Source organism: Phyllostomus hastatus, unplaced genomic scaffold (genome assembly GCF_019186645.2).
Source record: "Phyllostomus hastatus isolate PE091 unplaced genomic scaffold, TTU_PhHast_1.1 phas_scaffold_182, whole genome shotgun sequence".
Classification (NCBI taxonomy): Eukaryota; Metazoa; Chordata; class Mammalia; order Chiroptera; family Phyllostomidae; genus Phyllostomus; species Phyllostomus hastatus.
The window spans coordinates 19,845,984-19,870,999 of NW_025334013.1; the positions used below are offsets into that span (position 1 = coordinate 19,845,984).

The 25,016-nt window shown below is 57.8% G+C and overlaps 1 protein-coding gene across 1 annotated transcript; it reads left to right on the forward strand.

The window, feature by feature from the left end:
• The first annotated feature begins 6,653 nt into the window (after positions 1–6,653).
• SERINC2 (serine incorporator 2) lies at positions 6,654–24,529 on the forward strand. Its single transcript, XM_045859064.1, has 10 exons — positions 6,654–6,805; positions 14,983–15,144; positions 15,932–16,122; positions 16,560–16,639; positions 17,098–17,235; positions 18,391–18,560; positions 20,207–20,297; positions 20,621–20,750; positions 22,842–23,048; positions 23,968–24,529. Exons 1-10 carry the CDS (start codon positions 6,767–6,769, stop codon positions 24,101–24,103), a joined length of 1,344 nt encoding a protein of 447 aa, XP_045715020.1. The 5' UTR covers positions 6,654–6,766; the 3' UTR covers positions 24,104–24,529.
• The last annotated feature ends 487 nt before the right edge of the window (positions 24,530–25,016 follow it).

Sequence of the window (25,016 nt, forward strand, 5' to 3'; positions counted from 1 at the left end):
TTCCCCTCTTCTCCTGTCGCCCCATAGCCAGCAGCCCCGGAAATGAAGGGCTTTGGCTAAACACCTGCCGCCTTCTCTCTGGGGCTTCAGCAGCCGGGCCAGGCCTGGGGCAGGGCAGGTGTGGGGAGCTAATGATGGCCTGCTGGGGGCCCGCGGGGGGCCTGCTCTGATTACAGGGAGCCCTGCCCTTCCCTGCCTGAACTGGCCTGGAAGCAGCCTGCGCACACCCAGCTGTTCCAGAGGCCCTGCTGAGACAGACTGTGGAACCCGGGGTAGCAGCTGCCGAAACGCTTTGGCTCTGGGGTCTGAAATAACAGATGTGAGTCATGGTGAAGCCAGCGGGCTCATGGGAGGTTCTTCTCTGGGGCTGTAAGAGCCACTGTTCCTTGGAGTTTTAATAGACTTATCATGTGCCAAGCATTGGAAGTGAATTCTCTGATTTAACCTCTCGCAGCCCTGCAAGGTTGGTATTATTACCCCCATGTTACAGGGGAGTAAACTGAGGCTTGGAGAGCCTTGCCTGGGACCATGCAGCCAGGCATGGGCCCAGGTTCTGTGCTGAAGCCTGGTACTCATCCACAGCTCTGCAGTTGGGTGCGAGTCTCTTTGGGGAGCTTCCTGATGGTGGGCAGATGAGGGGGCAGTGGGCAGAGATTACCTGCCTTTCCTGCATCGACCAGGGCTGCAATTCTTGTAGTTGCTTGGGGGTTCTGCCTCAAAATGTGTGAAAGCTGCAGCTGTATTTCACCTCATATGTTTTATAGATGGAAAGGCTGAGGCCCTGAGTGGGGCAGGGAGCTGGCCAGGGGCTCTTGGACAGGATCCGGGGCAGAGCCAGGAGTAGAAGCCAGGTCCTGCCCCCAAATCGTGGGCTGTTTCTGGTGCCCACCTGGCCCCCTGGGTCCTGTGTGTAACCCATGTGGGCAGGAGAGCCACCTTGGGCCTCACCTCTGGGCCTGCTGGGCATGGACCCCCTGCAGTGACTGGAGGGGGGAGGGGCAGACACGGCAGGCAGTGGGGACGGAGAATAGAACCTGGGCTGGGACTCAGTGGTGACTCTGCTGCTGACTTGCTGTGTGGCTTGGGCAGCTCCATTCTCTCTAGACCTCAGTTTCCCCATCTGTACAATGAGCGGGTACTGACGGGTTGGGCCTAAAGGCACAGGACGTGGCGGGGGGGAGGAATGCCCAGGACCAGACAGGCAGTAATGCATGTAAGGGAGGGGAGGGAGGAGCCGCCAGGCTGCAGGAGGGCTCTGGACGTCCTGCCTTTGCCTCACCTCACCTCCCTCCAGGAAACACCTCCGTTTCGGCCACCCACACTTCCGCTGCTGGCCCGGGGACGCGGGGACGCTGCTTGGCTGATTGAGCTTGTCCACGCCTTAGATAACAGAGTTCTTGGTCCCCAAGGCTGCCCTGGGGCTGGCGGCCACCCTTCCTCAGCCCAGAGACATCCTCCCAGCCCAGCAACGGTGCTGGCCACTGGGCACTTGGAAGAGGCAGAGCCCCTGGGGTGGCTCACACACGAGTGTCAGCCTCGCGCACCTACATGGGCATGTGCACGCCCACCCGAGTACCTCCCACCCGCGTACCTCACACAGCAGGGCCTCGCACAGGCCCAGAGAGGCACAGCCAGTTCTGGTTTTTATTTATTTATTTATTTATTTTAAAGATTTTATTCATTTATTATTAGAGAGAGAAGGGAGGGAGAAAGAGAGAGAGAGAGAAACATCAATGTGTGGTTGCTGGGGGTCATGGCCTGCAACCAAGGCATGTGTCCTGACTGGGAATTGAACCTGTGACACTTTGGTTCCCAGCCCACGCTCAATCCACTGAGCTACACCAGCCAGGGCTTAGTTCTGGTTTTTGAGGCTCTCAGTGGTTAAAAATGAAGAGATACCACGAAAAATACCACGAAAAATCGTGGTATTTTTACACGTTTTTATTTTAAAATAAAAGTCTTTTAACACACACTCACAAACAAAAGCAATGCAATTCAGGGCTTCAAAGGATGATTTCAGGAATGATTAAAAAACGTGAATTCACAGTGCTGTGTTGTCAGTGATGGGGCAGAAGTTTACAATTGTGAGTAGAACTTTCTATTCTTCCCATCTGGTGCATGACTTTTGGGTCTAGACTCCTAGCCTCCCCTGAGTTTACACTGTTTCTTAACACTGTGCTGTGGAAAATTTCACGCGTCCAGAAAGGTTGCAAGAATGGCCCAGTGAACACCCATACCGCACCCCTGGTACCTACAGCGAACACCTTGCAGTACAGGGTTTGCGTTATCGCGTAGCCACCCCTCTCCCCATTCTTCTTTCCTTCCATCCATCCATCCCTCCATCCCTCCAGTCCATCCGTCCGTCGATTCATCCGTCCCTCCAATCCATCCATCCATCCATCCATCTCATTTTTGCTGCATTTTGGAGGCTTATGAATGTGAGGCCTGGGCCGTAGGACAGTCCCTCCCCTCAGCCTTCTCCCCTGCGCGACAACCCCGCTGCACACACTCACACGCCAAACCCCCAGGGGTGCGTACCACGTATGCCTCACCCATGTCCCCCAGTTCACACATGCCCACTCGCCCCGCACAGCCGTATGCAAACACCGCACATGCTCACTCATGCACACATGCACACGTCACACACACACACACGGTGCCCACCTGTGCATCCACGGCAGACCCTCGACGTCTGTGAGGGAAGCATCCAGAGTCCTTTTGGAAGCCTCAGGCCTGTCCCTCCCAGGGAGCCCGGGCCAGGTCCTGCCTTACTCTGCACCCCGCATTGCTGGGCAGATGTCAGGGGCTCCCCTGCAGTTCCTCACCCCACTTGTCCCACCTTTTTCCTCTCCACCACAGTCTGCTCACCTCCTAGCACGGCCCACTGAGAAAATCTCCCACAAAGGCTCCTTCTAGAGTGTTCCCGCATGTGGGTACAAAGCCCACCAAACTGTCACTCCTCCCAGCGGGCAGGGACTGTGTCGGCCCTGCTCACGCCATGTCCCCAGCATCCGGCACACAGTGGGCCTCTCTGTGCTGATTGTAAAAGGAACAAAAGCCACACCATGGTTCACACACCGGGCAGCCTCAGGGACACGCTCATCACACACGCACCAGGTGTGCATCCACACACGAGTGGACACGCACTCTGTGCGCACACCCATCTGCCTCTCTCCCTACTCTCCAGATGAAGTCAATTCCAGGACCCCGGTCCTTTCCCAAAGCCTTGGTCACCCGAGACCCCAGTGAGCTCATCTGCTGGACGGTGAGGCTCAAGTGTGGCCGGTGACCATGTGCTCAGGGCCCCCAGCCAGGCCCTGTGTGTCTGGGCAGCGGGGGTGCAGGGCCAGCTTTGGAGTCTGACAGCACCGCGCTCCATCCTCGCTCTGTGCGTCACCGCTGTGCACATTCCACACGTGATTTACGTGCAGGCCAGTCCACTCCCCGGAGCATCAGTTTGCTCATCTGTTAAGTGGGGAAAACAGTTCCCACCTTTAAAGTGCCTTTCAGGAGATGCTCTTGGTTGTGCCTGGCATGTTGTATGCATTAAAAGTGGTTGCTGTGGATTTCTTATCATCTTTGCCCCAGACTCTCATGTACCCTTTCGGAGGGAGGGCAGACTTGGTGGGGGGCTGTGTATGGAGAGAGTGGGTGGGAGTGGGTGGTGCTTCTGTGACCGCCTCTCCCAGATCCTCCCCCTATCCCAAGCCCTCATTATCCCACATGCATATTCATAAGGGATAATTTCAGCCCTGCTCTGTAAATGTGTCAGAAGTGGGAAGTAGAGGCCAGTGCGGAGAGTGGAGCCCAGGGCACAGGAGCCTCTGAGTCCCCATGGATGGGAGGATGGTGAGAAGGGATGGGGCAAGAATGGGTTGTGACTACTGAGGGTCACTGGGGGCTGGAGGAGGGGGTTGTGCCCATATTACAGATTTGGAAACCGAGGCCCAGTGAGAGCAGATTAAATAAAGAACCCTTGGAGTGACTGGCCTAAGAAGCCAGAGCCTGCTTCCTCTGGGCCCTGGAGAGCTGAGCCTCTGTAAGGGCTGGGCAATAGGCACCGGGGTATGGACCAAGGGGCCCCTGCATGTTGCTCTCACCGGATACAGTTTGCAAGGCGATGCACGGCTGGAAGAGCTGCAGTGAGTCTTGACCCTCAGTGAGGCTCAGAGAGGTTGGGTGACTTTCCAAGAACACAGTCACTGATGGCGATCTTGCCTTTGGAGGGGTGAGAGGCAGCAATTGCGGCCCCAGGCGGGAGGCTCAAGTCTGGGAGGAAGGCTGCTCAGGACACAGGGAAATGACTCTTCTTTGCCTAGCACCTCACTTCATCTCCTCAAAGGTCCCCTGACATACCCAGAGCAAAAATGATTATCTCCATTTTCCAGATGAGAAACATGAGGCTGAAAGAGGGAGAGCCGCCGGGACAAGGCCCCACAGTGAGTATTCGCGGAGCAGGCTGGCCCCTGCTCATGGGGTGACACAAGGTGGGGGATGTGAGAGTCTCTGTCACCTCGTCCTGGGCAGGGTGGGGCCCGGACAGTGACAGTCCGTCACCCTGCTCTGGAGAGTTCCCATCTAAAACCAAAGAGGGCTGTCTTCTCTACACTTGAGTCAGTCCCTCACCCGTGTCACATAACTGCCTACTCCTTAGGATGCGTTGTCGGTGCTTACGGCTGCTCTGCGAGGGTGAGCAGGATAACCACCCCGGGCCAGGGGAGGGGGCGGAGGCACAAGGAGGTGAAGTGGCCCCAGGTCACCGGAGGCTGTGACAGGACGGGAATCTCTGGTGCTGTCCTGCTCTTGTCTCGGGTGCTTTCTACTTGACCAGCTCATGGGAAAGGGTGGGGCTGAGGGATGGAAAATTTGGCCCTTAGGACAGAAGTGTCAGAAGGAGTTGACTCTGGGGCGAGGCTGTGAGGAGCCTGCTTGGTGGCATTCCAGGCACAGGAGACTGCTAGGTGGGAGGAGACCTTGCATGGGCTGTTTTTGGGTCGGTCAGTCCCGGGGGGGGGGGGCGGGGGGGGATGAGGAAACTGGGCTTGAGGTAAAAGTTCAGACGTTCACTTAGCAAGCATGTACTCCCTCAGTGTCAGAGGTGAACCCGACAGACCCCGGGCGGCTCAGAGCCTCCGAAGGGCCTCGGACCAGGGAAGGGCCGCACGTGCCACTGGACAGAAAAAGAGGTGGACTGGCTATTGTCACCTCCGCTTTCCAAGCCAGGCAGTGAGACGTCAGGGCCAGGCCTCGGGTGTGAGATCCAGCGGGCTGGGGGTCTTCTAGCTCTGGCCGTCTGAGCAGTGTGGCCTTGAGCAACCACACGACGACAACAGCAGCCTCACGGGCAGTGTTCCCCCAGCGCTCAGCTGGCGCACGGCCATGCCACTTCACTTCTTGGGGCCCCAGTTTCCTCGCCTGTAACCTGGAGTCAGATGGGCAGTGAGCCTGCTTTCAGGGCTACCTCGGGGTGGAGTGGGACCGTGTCAAAGAAAGAGTTTGGTACGTGGTGCGGCTTTGTGGTAACTTGTGTTCCTCGTGAGGTCATCACTGCGGCTCATGTTGCGGAAACACAGGGCAATGGGAGGAATGTGCACTCCTCATAGGGCCAGATAGAGTTTTGGAGGTGGCGTTGGTGGTTCTCTTCACCGGGAAGGTACGGGATATGTGAGCAAGGCCTCAGCGGGCAGACACGGGGAGGAGGAGGAAAAGAACTTTCCGGGAGAAGGACATCACGTGGGCACACGCTGGGGGAGCAGAGGCGTGGGGAGCACTTGCGGGCGAGTCCTGGCACAGCTGATGGCTAAGCCTGGATCTTCAGTCCTGGGGCCATCTGTGCAGAGTCCAGATTTCCTTTCCTAACATATCTTGTGTGGAGTCGAACGAAGAGAGGGCTGGAGGGCCAGCCTTGAGTAATTACCGCACGCATTTCTGGGTCCCTGCCACCTGTCCCTTTGGGGCTGAATGGTCTGCCAGGAATGTGACCCACTCGCCCTTTCTGACCTTCTTAGCTGGGGGCCAGGCTTTGGGCGTCCTACGGAGGACGAGCCACCGAACAGGGTGGCCTGGGGCGCATGTGCGACTCGCGGCTTCCAGGAGTCAGCGGAGCTTGCTGTACAGGTGGGCGGAGGGGAGGGCAGCTGGAAGCGTGCAAGGCCAGGGTCTTAGATGAAACCGGAACGACGGGGAGCTCACATTTGTCAAGCATCTGCTGTGTTGTAACGGCCCTGTGACAGGTGTCCTAACTTTACAGATGGAGGAGCGGGCTCAGAGAGGTGAAGTGACTTTGTTTCTCCATCCAATCATTTATCTTCCAACTCCGATGCATTGGGCAGAGGCTCTGCGCCAAGTGCGGAGGAGTCAGGGGTGACCACCTCTCGGCTTCTGACCCCTGCAGGGGGGACAGTGTTGTGAGTTCACACTGTGGCCTCGTGGGGCTCGAACCCAGGTCCCAAACGTTCACTTGGGACCAGGACACGAGCCCCCGACAGAATCTGGTTCGGTAGCCCGGCTCGCACAGCCGCTCCACCCACTTTCCCTGCAGGTCCCGCCCAGTGCACCTGACCTAGGTAAGTCTCCGGAGGCCCCTAGCGCCGCCGGAAAACGGTGAGCGGCTTTGGCAGGTGGGGCGGGGCCGGGGCGGGGCCATGGGGCGGGGGCGGGGCCAGGCCGGGACTCCCGAAGTCCGACCGGATCCCGCGGCCCGCGCCCCTCCACCGCGCCCCACGCCCCGCGCCCCGCGCCCCGCGCCGGAGCCGCCGCCGCCGTCATGGGGGCCTGCCTGGGCGCCTGCTCCGTGCTCAGCTGCGTGAGTCCCCACCCGCACCCACCGCGCTCCGCCGGCTCACTTTCGTCCCGTCTTCTCCCTCCAGTTTCTTCGTTTTCCTTCCTCCAAACTAGTCTTTCTGGACCCGCACCCTGCCTCCGCGCCCCTCGACTCCCCCACTCCCACCCCCAACCCCAGCCCTTGCCCGCAGGCGCCGGGGACAGCTGCTGTCCCAGGCTCCGGTTACCGCGGGGGAGGGTTTGGGGCACGCCGGGGCGGGGGAGGGGAGTGCTCTCTGCGGGCGCTCCTCCCAGGAACTGGGGAGACTGAGGCCCACAGCCCGGGGTGGGCGTTGTGGCCCCACCGCGCGCAACTTCGAGACGTCCTCCAAGTGCGCGTTTTCTGGTCCCTGTCCCAGACGCTCTTTGTGTGTGTGGCCTGTCTGGTCCCTGGACCTCCCTGTCGCGGGTCCTTCTCTGTCCCTGTCTCTGGCAATCTCTCCGTCAGTCTGTCTGCCCCATCCCGTCTGCCTCAGTTTGTCCATTTGTATTTGCTTGATATCTGTCTCTGTCCGTTCATTCGTCTGGCTGTCTTTGTCCCTCCGTAGCTTTTCCATCTGTCATTGTCCACAGTTCGGAGTCTGTCCATTTGTCCGCCCGTCCCATCGGTCTCTTTGCGTCCTGGTCTCTGCCTCATCCCATTGGCTAACTCCTGGGCGCCTCTCCAGACCCTTCCCTTCTGGGCCCCAGGCCGAAATGGGCAGTGGGGAGTGGGGAGTGGGGAGGAAGCCCCTGACGGCCTTCCTAAAACGCCTGTAAGTGAGTCCTGTTAGGGTTGCCGCCTCCACCTGGGCCAGTTCAGGGCTGGAAGGCCCGAGAGTTGAGGGAGGTTGGGGTGTGTGGGGGAGGGAGTACCTGGTCGCCAGGCTCAGGGCCCGGTGGGCACGTCAGTCTCTGTTTGGGGCCACAGCCAGCATAGGGGCGGAGCTTCAGCCAGACCCCAGATGAGAGGCCCCTTCTTTTCCTTTTCCCCTCATTAAATCCGAGGCTCATTCAGGCAGCCCCTCCCCCTCTGCCCCACACAAAGAGGAGCAGAGAGGAGGAGGGGGGTCTGTGGCCGCTGAGTCTCAGAACTCGCTTTCCTTTGTGTGTGTTAGGATGGGGGGCGGGTAGGGGCGAGAGCTGGGGGATGTAGAGATTTACTTCACAGCCATTTCTTGAGAATGATATGTGAACAGAGAGGCTGCAGACTGGGTCTCTGGGCAGTCTCTTGTCCTCTCTGGCCCTCCGTGTCCCCATCTGTGAAGTGTGTGTGTGTGTGTGTGTGTGTGTGCGCGCGTGTGTTCATGCTCATGTGGAGGAGAAATCAAGAGCTGGTCCCTGAGATGCCTCCCTGTCCAGTGAAGTGAAGGTTTGGGCTGGGTCTCTGGCCAGGAAGGATTTGCTTCCTGGTTGGGGAGAGAAGGTTTCCCTGGAGTGGACCAGGCAGCCATCTGGCTGGGCTGGCCTGAGGGCAGGGGGCGTTGAGGGGAGGCCCGCCCACACCCTGTGCCTCTGTCTCCCCGCCTGCCTCCTTCATGCCGCTGTTGGGAAGATTAAAAAGTGCCCCGCCCAAATAATGGCACGCTCTCTAAATGGGAGCTATGGTTATTATCATCTTGGAAATGTGGGTGGAGAATTTCCTCTGGAGCCAAGTGCTTCTGACTCATCGAATCTTACCGTGCTGAGGCCAGAAGGCACCTGACAGGCCTGTCGCAAACCTCAGCTCACGGAGGAGGAGATTGCAGCACAGAGAGGGCAGCTGGCAGCCGAAGGGTGCACAGTGACAGGATGGGGCACTGCAGTCAGGGTTAAAATCCGATTTGTAACCCACGTTTCTTCCCCCACCCCAGGTGCCTGGGAGGGAGGGCTGGCCCTGGGAAGAACAGGGTTTCACTTAGCGACTGTCTGCTGTCGGCCAGTGACCTCCTTTCAGTGGCCTCGGACATTTCCTGTGCTCCTCCCACACACCAGGCACTGTGCTGAGCTCCTCACACCTGTGGTCCCCTCAGCCCTGTGAGGTGGTTATCCCATTCGACAAGTGGCAGTGCCAACGGAGGCCACCGCTCACAGCATCCTCTCTGTGTGCCCCGTGCCCACTGCCCAGAGCTGTTCAGTGGTGGCACAGGCCCAGCACCGCAGCGAGCACTTTATATGTATCTCTGCACTTAACCCTTCCAAGGACCCCAGTGAGGCAGTTAATACTGTGCCCATTCCACAGATGAGGAAGCTGGATCCAAAGAACTGAGACCAGGGGAAAGTCAGATTCCAGACTCCTCATTGTGTGTGCTGGCCGGTATTTATTCCCTCTGACAGTGCCACTCGTTGCAATTGATGCCATCGGGGCTGTGTTTGTTAGCCATCCATTTTCATATCTATCATGGTTCTTGAAATATACTATGAGCTCCTTGAAGAAAAAAAGTTAAAATAGTAAATTTTATGTTATGTCTATTCTGCCACGCACCGGACACCCATCACAACCTGTTTCGATGGAGGTTTGCTGGACAGGAGGGAAGCTTTGGTACGGGGTTTTCAGGCGTCCTTAGTGGGGTGGGGGCGGTGGGGGAGACTTTTGTACCCTTCCAGCAGGAGGCATTTGCACCGGCATTTGTACTGGGCCAAAGGTGAGTCCTGGCCTGGACGAGGTAAGATGGATGGGCCCCTCAGCGAGTGGGAATCACCAGGCAAACCGGCACACGGCACAGCAGATGGTGAGCAAATATGTATTTAGTGAGGCCTGCCCTGTGCACCGGAGTGTGGAAGACCTTTGGGTCAGACTGGCCGGACTCAGGTCCTGGCTTGGCCTCTTCTCAGCTCCAGGACGTGGGCGGGCACTTCCTCTCCCCTTGTTTGTAAAATGGAGAGAACAATGGCACCTGCCTCTCAGCACATGGTGGGGATCCAGTGGGACTGAGACGAACACGCCAACGTCGTTAGCGTGAAGCTGGCACGCAGCAGCCGCTCTGCAACACCCCCGCGTGGTAGATTTCTCTAGAGGACGTTTAAGGAAGCGGTGAAGCTGGTGGAACCAAGGCTGCGGAAGTCGAGCCCAGGCTCTGAACCACTTTCCTGCTCTGCCCAGGAGCCCATGGGACGAATGGAGAGACTGAGTCCCACGGAGGAGAAAGGAGACTTGTCTGAGGTCACATTGCACCTTGGTGGCAGAGCCAAGACTCTAGGCCCTCTCTCCATTCTTAGCGAAAAAGTAACTGTGCTGGAGTCGTGTGGGGCCGAGTTCTCCTCCCTGCGTCTGTGCAGGTCTGGGCCGGCCCAGCCAGTGATGACGGGCAGTTCTCAAAGTCTCCGCAGTGCACTCCGCCCTGGCCGGGACCCGATTTTTGTTTAATTATGGCAAAATAGACATAACCTAAATTTTGCTACTTTGCCTTTTTTTTAGTCTTCAAGGAGCTTGTGATTTTAAGAAACAGGATATATATGAAAACAGATACCTGACAAAAATCCAGCCTAGTGACATCAGCCTCAGCAAGTGGCACTGTCAGAAGGGGCAGATATTATCGGCTAGGGCACACAGGGAGAATTCTTGAGTCTGACCTCTCCTCGGTGTCAGTCCTCTGGGTTACTGAAAACAAGCCCTGGTCCCGCCCGCCCCCCCCCGCCCCCCCTCCCCAGTTCCCAAACACACTGCGCCCCACTGCCTTGATCTGTCCTCCGTCCTGCGGCCCAGCGATATTTCCAAAATGCAAATCGGATGTTGTACCTCTTCTTCAGCAGTGCTTCCCCCTCGCCTTCGGGAGGAAACCCAGACTCCTGGGCCTGGCCTGCAGGGACCCTGGGCCTCACTCTTCCAGCTTCTTTTGTTGCCCAGCTACCCCGAAAATACAAGGTTCCTCTCAGCTTTGCTTGCATTGTTCCCTTTGTAGGAATACCCTTCCCTTCCTCACTTGGCTTACTTACTAGTCTTCCTCGAAAGCTCTCTGCCCCCTCCTTTTTTCTTTTGCTGTGGTAAAACGCACATAACCCGAAGGGCGCCGTGGTCAGCACTGTGAGCGTGCAGCTCGGGAGCCTTAGGTGCACGGCCCGCTGCCATGCTGCCGTGCGGGCCCTCGCGGCCTTCCCCTCCAGCACCTTCTCACCTCCCCCCAAACCGAGACTCCCGATACATTAAGTAAGGATTCCTCCTTCCCGCCCTGGTGACCGCCTCTCCACTTTCTGCCTTATGAGTCTGGTGGCTCTAGGTACCTCACGTAAGTGGAGTCACACGGTATTTATATTTTTGTGATTGGCTTATTTGACTTAGCATAATGTCCTCAAGGTTCGTCCATGTTGTAGCAGGTTGTGAGAATTTTGTTCCTTGTTAAGGCTGAATAATATTCCATTGTATGTATCTACCGCATCCGATGCTCAGTGGACACTTGGCTTGCTTCCACCTTTCGGTTTTTGTGAATCGTGCTGCTGTGAACGTGGGGCATGGATATCTGCCCGACGAGTCCCCACCTTTGGTTCTCTTGAGTGTGACCCAGGAATGGAGGGCCAGTTCGTTTTTGACAAAACAGCTTTAAACTGTGGCCCCAGCCCTCAGCTGCCTACCCCACCCACCCAGTGCCCCAGAAGTGGTTCTATGTCCCTGGCTCTGGTGACAACCAGGAGAGGGGGAATGACTCAGTGACAGCCTGTTTCCACCATGCCAAACCAAGCACGCTCCAGAGCTGTCTCCCTTGGCTTGGAAGGTAGTGAGCTCCCTGTCGTTGACAGCAGGCAAGCAGCGGAGGAGAACCAGCTGCCTTACTGGTGATCCTGCATTAGAGAGAGGCCGGACTGGTTGAGACCAAGCAGCCTTGCTGCTGGAAGACTCTAAGACCCAGAGCTTCCTCAGTTCTGAGTTCTCCATTCAGAGAGTCTGGCTGGTGCTAAGGCTAGCATTATTCTGGTGCTTTTGCATTGCTGCCTTTCCCCTGAGTGCGTTTGGTGGGGGAAGTGTTACATTCGGCCTCAGCCTTGCCCATTGTGTCGTAAGCATTAGTCTAGGTTGTTCTGCGGCCTGGTGACCTTCATCTTTCCTGCCTCTGTGACACCATGGAGTACATGGGCCACCACTGGTCCCTGGGCATTTCGGGCATCTGCAGATTCTTGAGATTCTAATAAGCTCCTAACATTTAGAGCTTTGTGTCTATCTTACTATTTCTTCCTTAATTGAACACTTTTATTTTTAAATAATAAAACCAACTGTATTGGGGTGTAATTTCATTACATTGAGTTACGTGCACCCACTTAAGTGTTACTTCCCCCTCTGCTCCATTTAGCAGACATGTCCCTCTTAGGGAGCACCACAGTGCGTTGCTGGGCATTTGTTTCCAGTTTCCCCCTTTTATTTTCCTGGTGTGAACAGTGCCGCAGTGGCCTCGGAGTGTACCGGCATGCCCGCATCTGCCCTTCCTCCCACCGCCGGTACTTCTGTGGGAAGAGGTTCTTGGAGGAGCCGCTCCAGAGAGAGGTGGAGGACTGTCAGGGTGCGTGAGTGTTCCCAGGCGGCTCCGGAAGCAGCTGGGAGCTGGCGTGTGTTTTTCTCCTCCTGACCTGGTCTGTCTGGCTACTGGCTGGGCCCTTGCAAATCCGGAGGTTTCGGGTGTCAGGAACACCTGGATTTTCATCTCTAAAAAGCAGAGTGCATTGAAAGGCCAGGCTCCCTGACTGCAGCGGGGCAGCGTTTCTTGCATCTCAAATGTCCTCAGTTGAAATAGTAACAAGCCGGAGCTGGGCCCTGCCCCGGGCACGTGGGCCGCTGGCTCCTGAGGTCGGTGCCCGTCCACCTCCCTTGGTTTTCTCTGGCGTCGGTGGCCCTGTTTTCCTGACTGGAGTCTTTTGAAATTAAACCAGACCGTTCAATTAAATCAGGGCATTAGTGAGCCCTTGGTGCAGGTAGACCTGAGCTGAATCCCAGCTCCTCGGCTTCTCCCGTGTGACCTTGGTCACGTTACCTCTGAGCCTCAGTTTCCCCATCGGTAAACGGGAGGTTCCAACACCCTTGCACCCTAGTGTTGGCGAGGCTTCGTGTAGCTAGGGCGCTTACCACAGTGCCTGGGACCGAGCAGCTCTCACCCAGGGAAGCTGTCACTCGCGGTCGTGACTGGGCTCTCAGCACTGCTGTCCCCTTGCTGTGTGGCGAGTTTTGTAACCTCTCCGATCTCAGTTTCCTCATCTGTAAAGTGGGAACGGAGAGTCAGCCCTGTCTGATAACCGGAATGCTCTGTGCGGTTTATAAAACTCTTTCATGGCATTTGCTTGTGTCCTCACCTCCAAACGATGGCCGTGACAGGAGCCAGGGCTTGTGGTGGGGGCTGCAAGTTGCTGGGTGGGTGAACCGTTATGATTTGGCCCATGAGGGAGAATTTCTTTTTGCAAACATTTCATGTAGCATTCATGTCCTTGGTGTTGCAGCAGAGAGCTGGTGAGAAGGAGCAGTTGCAGGGGCCTTCCCAGTCGGGGGCGGGAAGGGGGAACAGGAAGGCGGATACCTCTCAAGCAGAGTGTGTGTGCTTTACGCCTTGTGACCAGCCCAGAGAGCAGGGTGCTGGGTCTCAGAAGGGAAAGGTCCCCTTTCAGCCCGTTTGCCACAAACCTGATGGTTCAGCATAAGGCTGTTCCGGTCCATCCTGGCTTCAAACTCCTGAGCGGTTGCCCCTGCTGTTCGGGTGAACACTGGGGTTTAGCGCGTGGCTGCCAGGTCCTGCCAGCCTGGCTGCCCTCGCCCCTCACTGCTCGCTGCCTGTCGTGAAGCTTTAGCCACAAGGTCCTTCTTTTCATTCCTGCCTGCCCCAGAGCCACCTCAGGCTCTGTCCCCTCTGTCCGGGGCACTCTTTCTTCGCCTCGGTCAGGAGAGTGCATCCTCGTCCTTCAGCTCTCAGCTAAACTGTCACTTCTTCATGGAAGTGACGCCACCCCCGACCTAAACAAGGCCCCCCCAGCAGTCACTCCTGGCAGCACACAGGTTCTCTTCCTAGCACTTACTGTGACGGGTGTGATGCTTTGTTAATGTCGCTCCTGCCCTTGGAGACTCCCCGAGGGCGGGGCCTGTGCCTTTCTAGACTCTTTGCTAGAGTCCTGGGTGAGGAGTTGGCGCTGTTTGTGGGAAGGTAAACAGTTTAGCAGGTGTAACTGGAAGTGGGCCCTTTTCCTCAAAGGCTGGGCTGGTGACCCAGCTCCCAGAGAGGTGAGGCTCTTGTCGGGGTGCCGGCTATGGATGCTGTGGCATCCCCAGCCCCTGAATGGTGTCCGTCAGCCCCAGACTGGGAAGGGTGGCCGCCAGCTTGGGCAGCAGAGCCCGGACAGGGAAAGGGTTAGACCGCCACCACCGCGGTCCCAAACCGGTCCAGGCGCAGAGCGGGAAACCCCAGCTGCTCACAATTCTTCATTCCATTCATTCATTCATTCCACAGGTGTTCATCATGCACTTTCCTGCTCTTTCCCGAGGCCTTAACACGTGTCTGGTGCTACACCAAACACTTTAGATAGTCACTGAGCCCCTACTCTGTGCTGGACACTGGGAATACCCCAGTGAGCAAAAGAGACAAAAATCTCTCCCTGGGGGCGCTTCCCTGCCAGAAACAGGAGGCAGACACACACAAGTAAAATGTGAATCTTAACAGATGGTAGTCGGGTAAGTTCTATGGAGAAAAACGAAGCGAGGAAGGGGAGGGGAGTGGAGGAGGTTACAAATTAAAACTTCTATTTCATTCTCACAACTGCCGTGTGGAAAGTAAGTCCCCTTCTGCTTCCTGTTTTGTAGAAGAGGAAACTGAGGTTCAGAGAGGTTGAATGCGCTGTAAAAGCTCACACAGCTAATCAGTGATGGAGCTAGCCTTCTGGATTTCTAAACATTTATTTTTATTTTTTTACTGCTCCGATTCCCTGTAAGCGACCAACGGTGTGGCCCGACTCTTTCTCTCTGGAGCCACGGTGATGCCCGAGATAGGTCCAGGTCTGAATCTGGGTTCTTCTCCCGCTGGCTGCGTGACCGCGTGTGACCCAGCTTCTTCCCGGCTTGGTTTCCTCAGCCTCCCCCTCAGGCTGGAGAGTTAAGCGGGATCACACTTGCCTGCTGCCGGATAGGCAGGTGCACATTAGAGGCGTCGCACGGGCAGGGCAGCGGTGGGTGCTGTGAGCCTGGGCGAGGACGGGGAAAGGAGGCGGAGAGTAAAGGTGCTGTCCCTGCGCTCCCCGCAGGCGTCCTGCCTCTGCGGCTCTGCCCCCTGCATCCTGTGTGGCTGCTGCCCCTCCAGCCGCAACTCCACCGTCAGCCGCCTCATCTTCACGTTCTTCCTCTTCCTGGGCGTGCTGGTGTCCATCATCATGCTGAGTCCCGGCGTGGAGAGTCAGCTCCACAAGGTGCGTAGCCCCAGCGGTGGGGGTGGGGGTGGGGTGTGCTGGGGGAGCAGCCTGTGGGGCCTGGCCTCTGGTGAAGGCTCAGCTGCTAGGGGGCCCAGGCTTGGGGTCCCAGTGGATCAAGAAGAGGTGGGCGGGAGGGTTCCCGTGCGTTTCTTCACATGGGAAGGAGGGTTTGAGCCTCACATGGGATTCCTGGTTCTTGTAAGCCTGGTCCCCTTGGAAAATCACGTTAACCATTACTGCCCTAAGACACTGGCCCGGGCAAGCTCTCCCCCCTTTAATGCCCAAGCCCAGTGTGGGGGGTCACAGATGGCCCAGCAGAGACCCAGTGGAACATTGAGGCCAGGGGCTGTGACATTTTAGGGTGCGTGAAGGTATGGGTCCCCTGGGCGGGGGGTATGGAAATGCAGTCTCGGACCTGCCTTAGAGACTAGTTCTGTAGGGGAGGGGCCTCAGAATCTTGGTTTCCCCCAGAGTATCAGGGGCTTCTGGTGTAGGTGTGGGGTGGAGGGCACTTTGGGAAATCATGCGTTAGACACTGCCATGCATTCCTGGGGCCGTGGCATGATGACAAGGGACTAGACCAATACTGACAAGATGTAACTGGACCGGCTGTCTGCTCAGGGCGTGGGGGAGGGACACCCCTAGGACTTCAGCCCCAGAAGTGGGAGGCCGGCTCCGTCCAGCCCCAGGCCCTTCTGGGGAGCCTCCCTCTGGGCAGGCCTGGGCAGCACCGGGCCTCCGGGGGGGGGGCGGGGCCATCAAGCTGCTCTGTCTGTCTCCGCAGCTGCCTTGGGCCTGTGAGGAGGGGCCCCGGACCCCCCTCGTCCAGCTGAGCCACATCGACTGCAGCTCCCTGCTGGGCCAGCGCGCTGTCTACCGCATGTGCTTCGCCACAGCAGCCTTCTTCTTCCTCTTCACGCTGCTCATGCTCTTCGTGCGCAGCAGCCGCGACCCCAGGGCCGCCATCCAGAACGGGTGAGGGTGGCCGCCTGCCTCCGGCCCTCCCGCAGTGGTGCCCCATCCACCCCCGCCGGTTCTCAGACACCTCCAGATCCTCCCCTCACACTCAGGAGGCAGGAAGGCGCAGCAGGCGGTCAGCAACTTTAGCTTTCTCCGATTCCCAGATGAGGAAGTAAAGCTCCGAAAGGGCAACAACATGCCATGGCCGCACAGCATTTAGGGACACAGTGGGGGCCAAAACCCTGGTGACCACCCTCAGCCCTACTTGGTCCTTCCCTCTGCCCCTTGGGGCTTTTTCTAGGGCCGGGACAGACTTCCTGTGCCCACCAGACCATCGGAAAAGTCCCTCTTCGCCTCTCCCGGTTCTCGCTCTTTGGGGGGTGAGGTTCTGGGGGCCGGGCCTGTCCCTCCAGCCCTGCTCAGCTCCTGCCTGTCCTCACCCTGCCCCACAGGTTTTGGTTCTTTAAGTTCCTGATCTTTGTGGGCATCACTGTGGGCGCCTTCTACATCCCCGACGGCTCCTTCTCCAACAGTAGGTGGTCTTGGTGGGGAGGGTTGGGGGCTGCCAGGAGGCACGTGGGCTTCCTGAGGGAGGAGAACTGGTGGGGGCTGCTCTTGGCCCCGAGACCCAGACCCCAGGCTGCTGACTGGGTCCTCAGCGCCGAGTCAGGACGCCGCACTCCGGTGCTTGGCCGTATGGCCTTTGGGCAACTTCGGGGTGGGGAGGGGCTCGAGGGGACCTGCTTTGCCCCTGAGCCATTCCCTGCCACACTCTGTCTCGGTGCAGGGCTAGGAGCTCTCTGAGAGCAGGGACTTTGCTTTTTCTCGTCTGGTACAGGGCGTGGCACACACGACTACTGATTGGTCGATGTGTGTGGGAGGGGCCTGCCCCGGGACTCCCCGGGAGCCTGGTGGGTCGGGAGCCCTGGAGCTCAGGCTTCGCCCCATGGCCAGACCAGCTCGCCTCTCTCCCCCTCTCTCCCCGTCCAGTCTGGTTCTACTTCGGCGTCGTGGGCTCCTTCATCTTCATCCTTATCCAGCTGGCGCTGCTCATCGACTTTGCGCACTCCTGGAACCAGCACTGGCTGGGCAATGCCGAGGAGCGCGACTCCCGCGCCTGGTATGCAGGTCAGTGCCGCCGCCGGCCTCGGGCGGGCCTGAGCTACCGGAGGAATCAGGGATCTTTGAATCTTTTTTAAAATATATTTTATTTATTTATTCTTAGAGACTGGAAGGGAGGGAGAAAGAGAAAGAAACATCAGTGTGTGGCTGCCTCTCACGTGGCCCCCATTGGGGACCTGGCCGGAAACCCAGGCATGTGCCCTGACTGGGAGTTGAACCTGCAATGCCTTGGTTCTCAGCCCGCACTCGATCCACTGAGCTACGCCAGCCAGGGCTGATCTTTGAATCTTGATGAAATTGTGGAGCACATCTCAAGCAGCCCCGCCTCAGTGCAGGCATTGAACCGGGAGGGAGGGGGTTGGTGTGGTTAGGGGCAGCTGATTCCAGGGTGACTTCTGGGGATCAGAGGAGAGAGGAACTGGAGAGGCCTCGGAGGAGTCTGGTTCAGCAGTTCCTGCGGAATATGCCACGCACAGCCAGTCTAGACCAAACTTCAAATGACACTTGGTCATTGAAACCCCAGTGGCAGCACTGGCTGGTGTGGCTCAGTGGATTGAGCACCAGCCTGGGAAGCTAAAGGTTGACAGTTTGATTCCCAGTCAGGGCACATGCCTGGGTTATGGGCCAGGCCCCCAGTAGGAGGCGTGCGAGAGGCAGCCGATGTTTCTCACACATTGATGTTGCTCTCCCTCTCTTTCTCCCTTCCCCCTCTCTAAGAATAAATAAAATATCAGAAAAGAGTTACCTCTCTAATCTGAAAGGAAAGAAACCCCACTGGCAGAAAGGGGCCCTGTCCAATTCTCTCTCCCTTCTTCTCGGTCCCTCAAAAAGAAAGGCTCACTGAGGCGCAGGCCTGCTGGTTTCCCCGCCTCCGGACAGTCTCCGACGGAGCAGACCGCCACCCCTCCAGTTCAGTTTGGGCTGCTTTGTTTTCATGGCTTTTATTTGCACAGTTACTCTGTTTATGAAGAGTGAATCATTTTAGTTCCGGATGGGGCAAAAACTCACAAAAGTGTGGGTGAGTGATACAAGTTCAGGAGACACGGGTGTCACTCCTTGAACGACAAAGCTGAGGCCCAAGACAGGGTTGCCCGACAAGCCCCCGGAGGGAGCGGGTGTCCCTGTGCCTCCTGACCACCCCGCTTGCCGCCCTCCTGCCAGGCCTCTTCTCCTTCACCCTGCTCTTCTACTCGCTGTCTATCGCGGCCGTGACCCTGCTCTTCATTTACTACACCCAGCCCGGCGCCTGCTCCGAGGGCAAGGTCTTCATCAGCCTCAACCTCACCCTCTGTGTCTGCGTCTCCATCATCTCCGTCCTGCCCAAGGTCCAGGTGAGCTCCCGGTCTCTGCGCGGCCTGGAACCAGGCCCGCTGGGGTGCGCGGACATCCTGCGGGAACCTGGAGTCCCGGGGCAGAGCTGCCAGTCACAGAGGCTTCACTGAGGGTGTGGGCTCCCCGTCAGCCTCCCCGGGGTGCAGCCTTGGCTCTCACGTCCACACGCGAGGTGGCTTCGGGGGCAGGGCTTCAATCCCTCCGTGCCTCTCTCTTCCGGGATGTAAAACGGGGATAATGATACCTGCTGTGTGGAGTTGCTCTCAGGATTGAGATCATATTTGTGAACACCCAGAACAGTGCTTTTCCTATCCATAGCCACCAGACATTGGCTATTGTTATCCTTATTGTTGTTTTTATGTAAATTGGGAGAATGTTAGGGAGGGTCACTGAGCAATGGTTCCTAGACACCTGAAGAGGTGGCGTTAGGCAGTGCAATTCCACAGTTTCCACTTGCAGACTGTCTGGGGTTCCCAAGTAATTGTTTTTCTTCAGAAAGAAAGCCTTCCAAGTCAGTGGTTCTTTCCAGTTCAGGATCTCAGCCCACCAGGGGTTTCAAAGGCAGCTTAGGAAGTCTTTGGGGGGTCTTTAGCAGAAAGTTTTGGAACCTTCCTTCTGGTCAGAGCCTTCATTTCCCATTAAGAAAATTGAAGCCCAGAGAGGGTGATGCCTCCGTTTCAGGTTACACAGCAATCAGTATTTGTGCAGCAAATACCTCATGAGCACTTACTGCATGCCAAGCGCCCTTTCCAATATTGGGGATACAGCTGTGAGGAAGAGGAGGAAGAGTAAGCATACCAGCTAGCAGTTAATGGCCTCTGTCGTGTCGTGTGGTCCTTGCACCGTCATTGGCCCCACTTTACCGACAAGGAGACAGAGGCTTAGGGGAGGAAAGAGACTTGCCCAAGGTCACACGGCTGTAAGAGGTGGAGCCGGGACCGAACCCAGGCAGACTGGCTCCAGAGCCTGGGCCGTTGCAGAGCTTAGATCCATATTTTCAAGTGTGCATGTGGCGAAGGGTGGGGAAGAGTAATCAGTAGACCAGGCAGAGGAAGGTGGCTTGGGATGAGCGTTGTGCGGGAAACAAAGAGGGCGTGGGTTCGAAGGCAGGCAGCACCAGGGCTGCCCTGGGCAGGGTTTTCAGGGCCTTGTTGGGGGTCCTGTTTGCGCTGAGGCCTGAAAGCCGAAGAGGGGCTGCCCATGCAGAGATACAGGATGGAGCGTGTCAGGCAGAGGGCGCGGTGAGAACAAGGGCCCCGAGGTGGGAGAGGGTGCAGCACATTGCACAGACGGCAAGGCGACCACTGAGGCCCGGTGTAGTCAGCAGGGAGGAGCACGGGTGGGTGGGGGTCAGGTGCAGATGAAGGTGGGACAAGTCAGGGAGGGCTTTAGTTCAGAGGGTGGAGGGATGCCCCCCTTGCAGGGTTCTCAGCAGAGAAGCAAGGGGGTGACCTGTTAGGAGAAAGAATTAGGACTCCACCTCTGGGTAGGCAAGGTGGACAGTGGGTGGCCTGGGTGGTGCATTTTCCCAAAGGCTGTGGCGTGCCTGGCCCTAGGGAGGTGGGGGTTTCTGAGGTCCCCTTGCTGGGGAGTGGGGGTGTCCCCGAGTCTGGCGGGGCTCCTACTGAGGGACTGCTCTCACCAGGAAGCCCAGCCCAACTCGGGCCTGCTGCAGGCCTCCGCCGTCACGCTCTACACCATGTTCGTCACCTGGCTGGCCCTGTCCAACGTCCCTGGTGAGTACGGGCCCGGGCTCGAGGAGGCCTGGCCTTGTTCTTGGGCTAGAACAGCCCTCTAGGGGGCTGGGCGCCTCACTGGTGACGGTGATGGGGACACCCCAGCCCAGCCCACGCTAAGGCTTCGTCTGTCAGGGACTCGGGGGGACCCCGTCTGTCTCCGGAGCTGTCTCTCATTGTGTCTATCTGTCACTGGGACTGGGGTGGTGGGCTGTGTGTCTGTCTGCCTGTCCATTTGGGCTGGCCCTCGGCCCATCCTCAGGGCTAACTGGCCCTCAGACCTGGCCCGCATGGCCTGACGGTGACCATGCTCCTATCCCCAGACCAGAAATGCAACCCCCACTTTGACAATGGGACAGCCCTGACAGGCCCTGAGGGCTACGTGACCCAGTGGTGGGATGCGCCAAGCATCGTGGGGCTCATCATCTTCATCCTGTGCACCTTATTCATCAGGTATGCGGGGGTCTGGCTGCTGGGGACCCGGAGCCGGGGGTGAGGGGAGGATGCGGGAGCCGAGACACCAGGCTGGAAGCAGTGTGCCCAGCCCTTGCGTTGTGCTGGAGGGGAAAGGAAGCCCCTCAGAGGACGCAGTGTGACTGGGCGGCCGGGGCCCTTTCCTGCACACTGGGCTGCTGCTATGTGCCCAGCTCAGTTGGGTGCCAGCAGCCGTGGGGTCAGGGACAGAGCCGGACTGGGGCCAGTGGGTCCAGGCTCTGTCACTCACCTGCTGTGTGGCCTTGGGCTAAGTGGCTTCACCTTTCTGAGCTTCAGTTTCCTCCTTAGTAAAAGGAGGATGATAACCTCCAATGCCCAAGGTGGCTGGGACCCCACGATCTCACCCGAGAGAGAGCCGCTCATTGTTAAGATCACTTGTTAAGAACTTGTTTTCAAGGGGCACCTCAGCAAGTGCCTATCGGTGTGAACTCTGGAACCTGGCTGCCTGCACATGAACCCGGCACCACCACTTACTAGCCGCGTGATCTTGTAAAAGTCACTTAACTTTGCTGTGCCTCAGTTTCCTTGTCTGTAAAATAGGGATAAAAATAGTACCTACCTCATCGGATTGTTGTAGGGTTATAGGTGAGTTAGAACGTGGTACAAGGACTTAGAAAGAGCTTGATGAGTAGCAGGCACCAAATAAGTTGTCTGCTGTTATTGCAAATCACTGTGAACCTCTGCACGGCTGGGTGGGGGTGGCTGTTTTGTGAGCCTCGCTCAGGGAATGCTCCGGTGCCGCTCTGTTTATCCTGAGTCAGGCAGACGCTGCGCTGCCTCCCCGGGGCCCAGCCCTTCCCCAGGGCTGCTTCCGCTGTCTGCCCCTGGCTCCCCGGAGGGTGCCTCTGCCCAGCTCCTCCAGGGGCACCACCCCCGCCTCCAGGCCCGGGGCTGGAACGTTCTGAGGCTGTTTCACGTTTTGTTTTGTTTGGGTCTTTTTAAGAGCATTTTCTCCAAGTCAAGTCTGGGCAGTTTACAAACATCTTTGGCCTTCGTCACCTCATTTGATTCTGTTTTCAGTCTGGAAAGGCCCTATCACCTGGATCCCAGCGGGAAATGAGGCTCAGTGTTGAAGGGCCACTGTCTGAGGCATCTGAGGCCGTGAGCACCCAGTGGCCATGGGCTGGAGCATGCCGTCCCCCCCTCCAGCCCCCACCCCCCAGGCTCCCTGAGCTTCCTGATGCTTCTCATACTCACACCTCTCTGGCCTGAGGTCACTGGCCAGCACCTCTGGGAGCCTGGCGGGGATGGGGGTGGGGGTGGGGGTGGGGGCCTGTGCGTTCCCAGCTCTTAAAACACAGCAGGCAAAGGAGCATGAGCAGCTTTCGCCCAGTGAGATTGCTCAGGTGTAAGCTCACGCGTACACAGTTTTTTGGTGAGTGGGGTCAACTGCAGCTCAGCAAGTTTGACCTTCAAATTGTATGTGTGCCTCAGACTGTTAACTGTTCACAACGTCAGACCTCATTATAGAAGACCAGTGACCGAAAAATCATTACTCTTACTCTTTTAAAAATTATAGACACGGAGGGGAGGTAATTGATAAAACCACTTACCTAAAACTAATAAAAGGAAAACAAACTTAATAGCAAATGAGTATTGTTAATTATTAACATTATTAATAATTGTAGTACCTGGCATGGTGCTTTGCAGTCCTGGCAAATGAACAACCAGAGTAATAGCGGTGGTTTATTTATTTATACTCGGTACCAGGCACAGTGCTAGGGACTTTACATCAGTGTTCTGTTAGTCTTCCCAGCAGCCCTGTAAGGGAGGAACTCTTGTACCTGGTTTTAGAGACAAGGAATCAGAGGCTCGGAGAGGTTGCGTGTCGTGCCCAAGTTCATAAGGGGAGCAGGGGTAGAGCTGAGCGTCAAAGTGGTTCATTAGCTCCTGGGCGCAGGACCAGCCACCGGGTCACGGGCCCCCTGGGCTCTGGACCGTCGTGCCCACGGTTGTCACCTCCAGGGCCTGGCTCAGGAGGCCCCCTGGCACTGCACGCCTCCCATCTCGGAGGCTACAGCCTTGACTATCCCCCTCCCTCCCCTGCAGTGTTCGCTCCTCCGACCACCGGCAGGTGAACAGCCTGATGCGGACTGAGGAGTGCCCGCCCATAGCAGAGGCCACGCAGCAGCAGGAGGAGGCAGGCCGGGCCTATGACAATGAGCAGGACGGCGTCACCTACAGCTACTCCTTCTTCCACTTCTGCCTGGTGCTGGCCTCCCTGCACACCATGATGACGCTCACCAACTGGTACAGGTGCGTGCAGCCTGGCTGGGCAGGTGCCTTGGCGGGGAGTAGGGGCGTGCACATCTTCTCTCTTCTGGCTCCTCACCGGGGTTTTCCTGATGCCCGCTCATGGCTTGGGCATGGAGGAGTCTATCTAGGACCCTCCGTGGTGCCTGCCCCATGCATGACCTGGTTTCCCTGCCAGTGACAGCTCAGGTCCTGGCACCTTCAGAAGTTCCAGAAGAGTGGGGATCACAGGAGGCAGGGCTGGGCCTGTGCAGGGCAGACCAGGTTTGCAGAGCAGGTGTGGCAATGTGGCTTATGGAGTTAGATCTAGGATTCATGGTTGGTGGGTTAGGATCAGGGTACAGAGGTCAGAATCAAAGCCACAGGGCTAAGAATAGGAATAATGAAGCCAAGAGTTGGAATTGGGCCAGATATAAAGTCACAAATTTGGTCACGTGATTAAAATTGGGGTTAGGAGGCCATAAAGCCAGTATTGAAATGGTCAAGTCAAGGGGCTAAGAACAAGGCCAGGGACTGGGGTCACAGGGTTAAGGGTCAGAATTGAGATCAGATATCAAAACTGTGGTCCTAGGATCAAGGGTCAGGAATGGGGTTAGAGGGTCAGAGTCCAGATCAGAGGTCAGGTCTAAGGCCGAGAGCCCTAGGGTTCCGAAGTCAGGGACCAGAGTCAGGTCACAATATTAGAGTCAAGGACTGAGGTCAAGGTTGGAACTGAGGTCAGGCAGGGTCAGGTCTGTGGTACAAGGTCAAGAGTTATGTTTAGAGTCTTAAGGTCAAGTGTCAAAAACACCAGAGACGGGGACTGGAGTTACAGGACAAGAACCAAAGTTGAAGTCGGGGTCACAGCTGGACCGTAAAGTCAGGGCCAGGGCGGAGGTCAGGTCGGGGGGACCGGACTCACCGGGATGGCGGTGTGTTCCAGACCCAGTGAGGCGCGGAGGATGATCAGCACCTGGACCGCCGTGTGGGTGAAGATCTGTGCCAGCTGGGCCGGGCTGCTCCTCTACCTGTGGACCCTGGTCGCCCCCCTCCTCCTGCCCAACCGTGACTTCAGCTGAGGCGGCCCCTGCCGCCTGCCCACCTGGTGCCTCGGGGATGGGCGGCAGTCGGCCGGGCTGCCCCGCCCCGCCCGCCGCCAGCACTTGCCCTTCAGCTGGGCGCCTTCTTCTTAGTGCCTTCAGGGGTGGGAGCCTCAGGCCCACGCCCGAGCCTCACCCTCTGCTGCCCCCAGACCGCGGGGCTTCCTCTTTCTTCCCTTTGCCCCCGTCACCTACGCTCACCTTCTTGGGGGACAAGGCCCCTTGTTCCCGGCGCCCCAGGAGAGGGACCTGGAGGAGACGCTCCGGGAGCACTCACCGCAGCGGACGCCCAGCACCGGGCACTGGTGTCCCGACCACGTCCCCAGAGCGCCACCCCCCCGCCTTCCTCGAGTCCGTGCCTTACAGAGTCTCTGAGACTTTGCCCAATAAAGAAGCCGCAACGTGTGCCTCATGTCCTCTGCCCCTCACCCTCAGTGCGGTCCCCGCCGACGTGGGGCTGGTGTGGCAGCTGGCTGGGGACGGAATGTCAGGGCTGAGGGGCCAGACCACCAGGGGCCTCAAGGGCCAGGCAGAGAGGCCTGGGCTATGTCCTCTGGGTCCTGGGGGCCGGGGATGGGGGCTATAGAGCCCGTAGAGGAAGGGGGGGGCTCTGAATAAAGAGACTGTAGGGGTCTGGAAAGAGGGCCTGGAGCCATGGCCACGTGAGGGGCGTTGAGGCCGGAGCCAGAGCAGAGGGGGGCTGTCTTCAGAGCCATCTTACCAGTGTCTGCCCTGAGGTCCTATCCACCTCCGACTTGCCTCCAGGGTCCTGCCAAGGAGCTTGTCACCATTCTCTTCTTCCCATCATAGACATTAGCGCCTGCTCTGGGCCAGATGCCTTGGGGAAAGGGGGAGAGCCAGCTGGGGAGGGGCCAAGTTGGCCTGGATCGAC

Bases quoted from the DNA above. Each gene is read 5' to 3' on its own strand.
- SERINC2 (XM_045859064.1), top strand. From the start codon at position 6,767: ATGGGGGCCTGCCTGGGCGCCTGCTCCGTGCTCAGCTGC. The intron at 17,236-18,390 runs GTCAGTGCCGCC...CCCTCCTGCCAG, and splicing joins CTCCCGCGCCTGGTATGCAG to GCCTCTTCTCCTTCACCCTG. The intron at 18,561-20,206 runs GTGAGCTCCCGG...TGCTCTCACCAG, and splicing joins CCGTCCTGCCCAAGGTCCAG to GAAGCCCAGCCCAACTCGGG.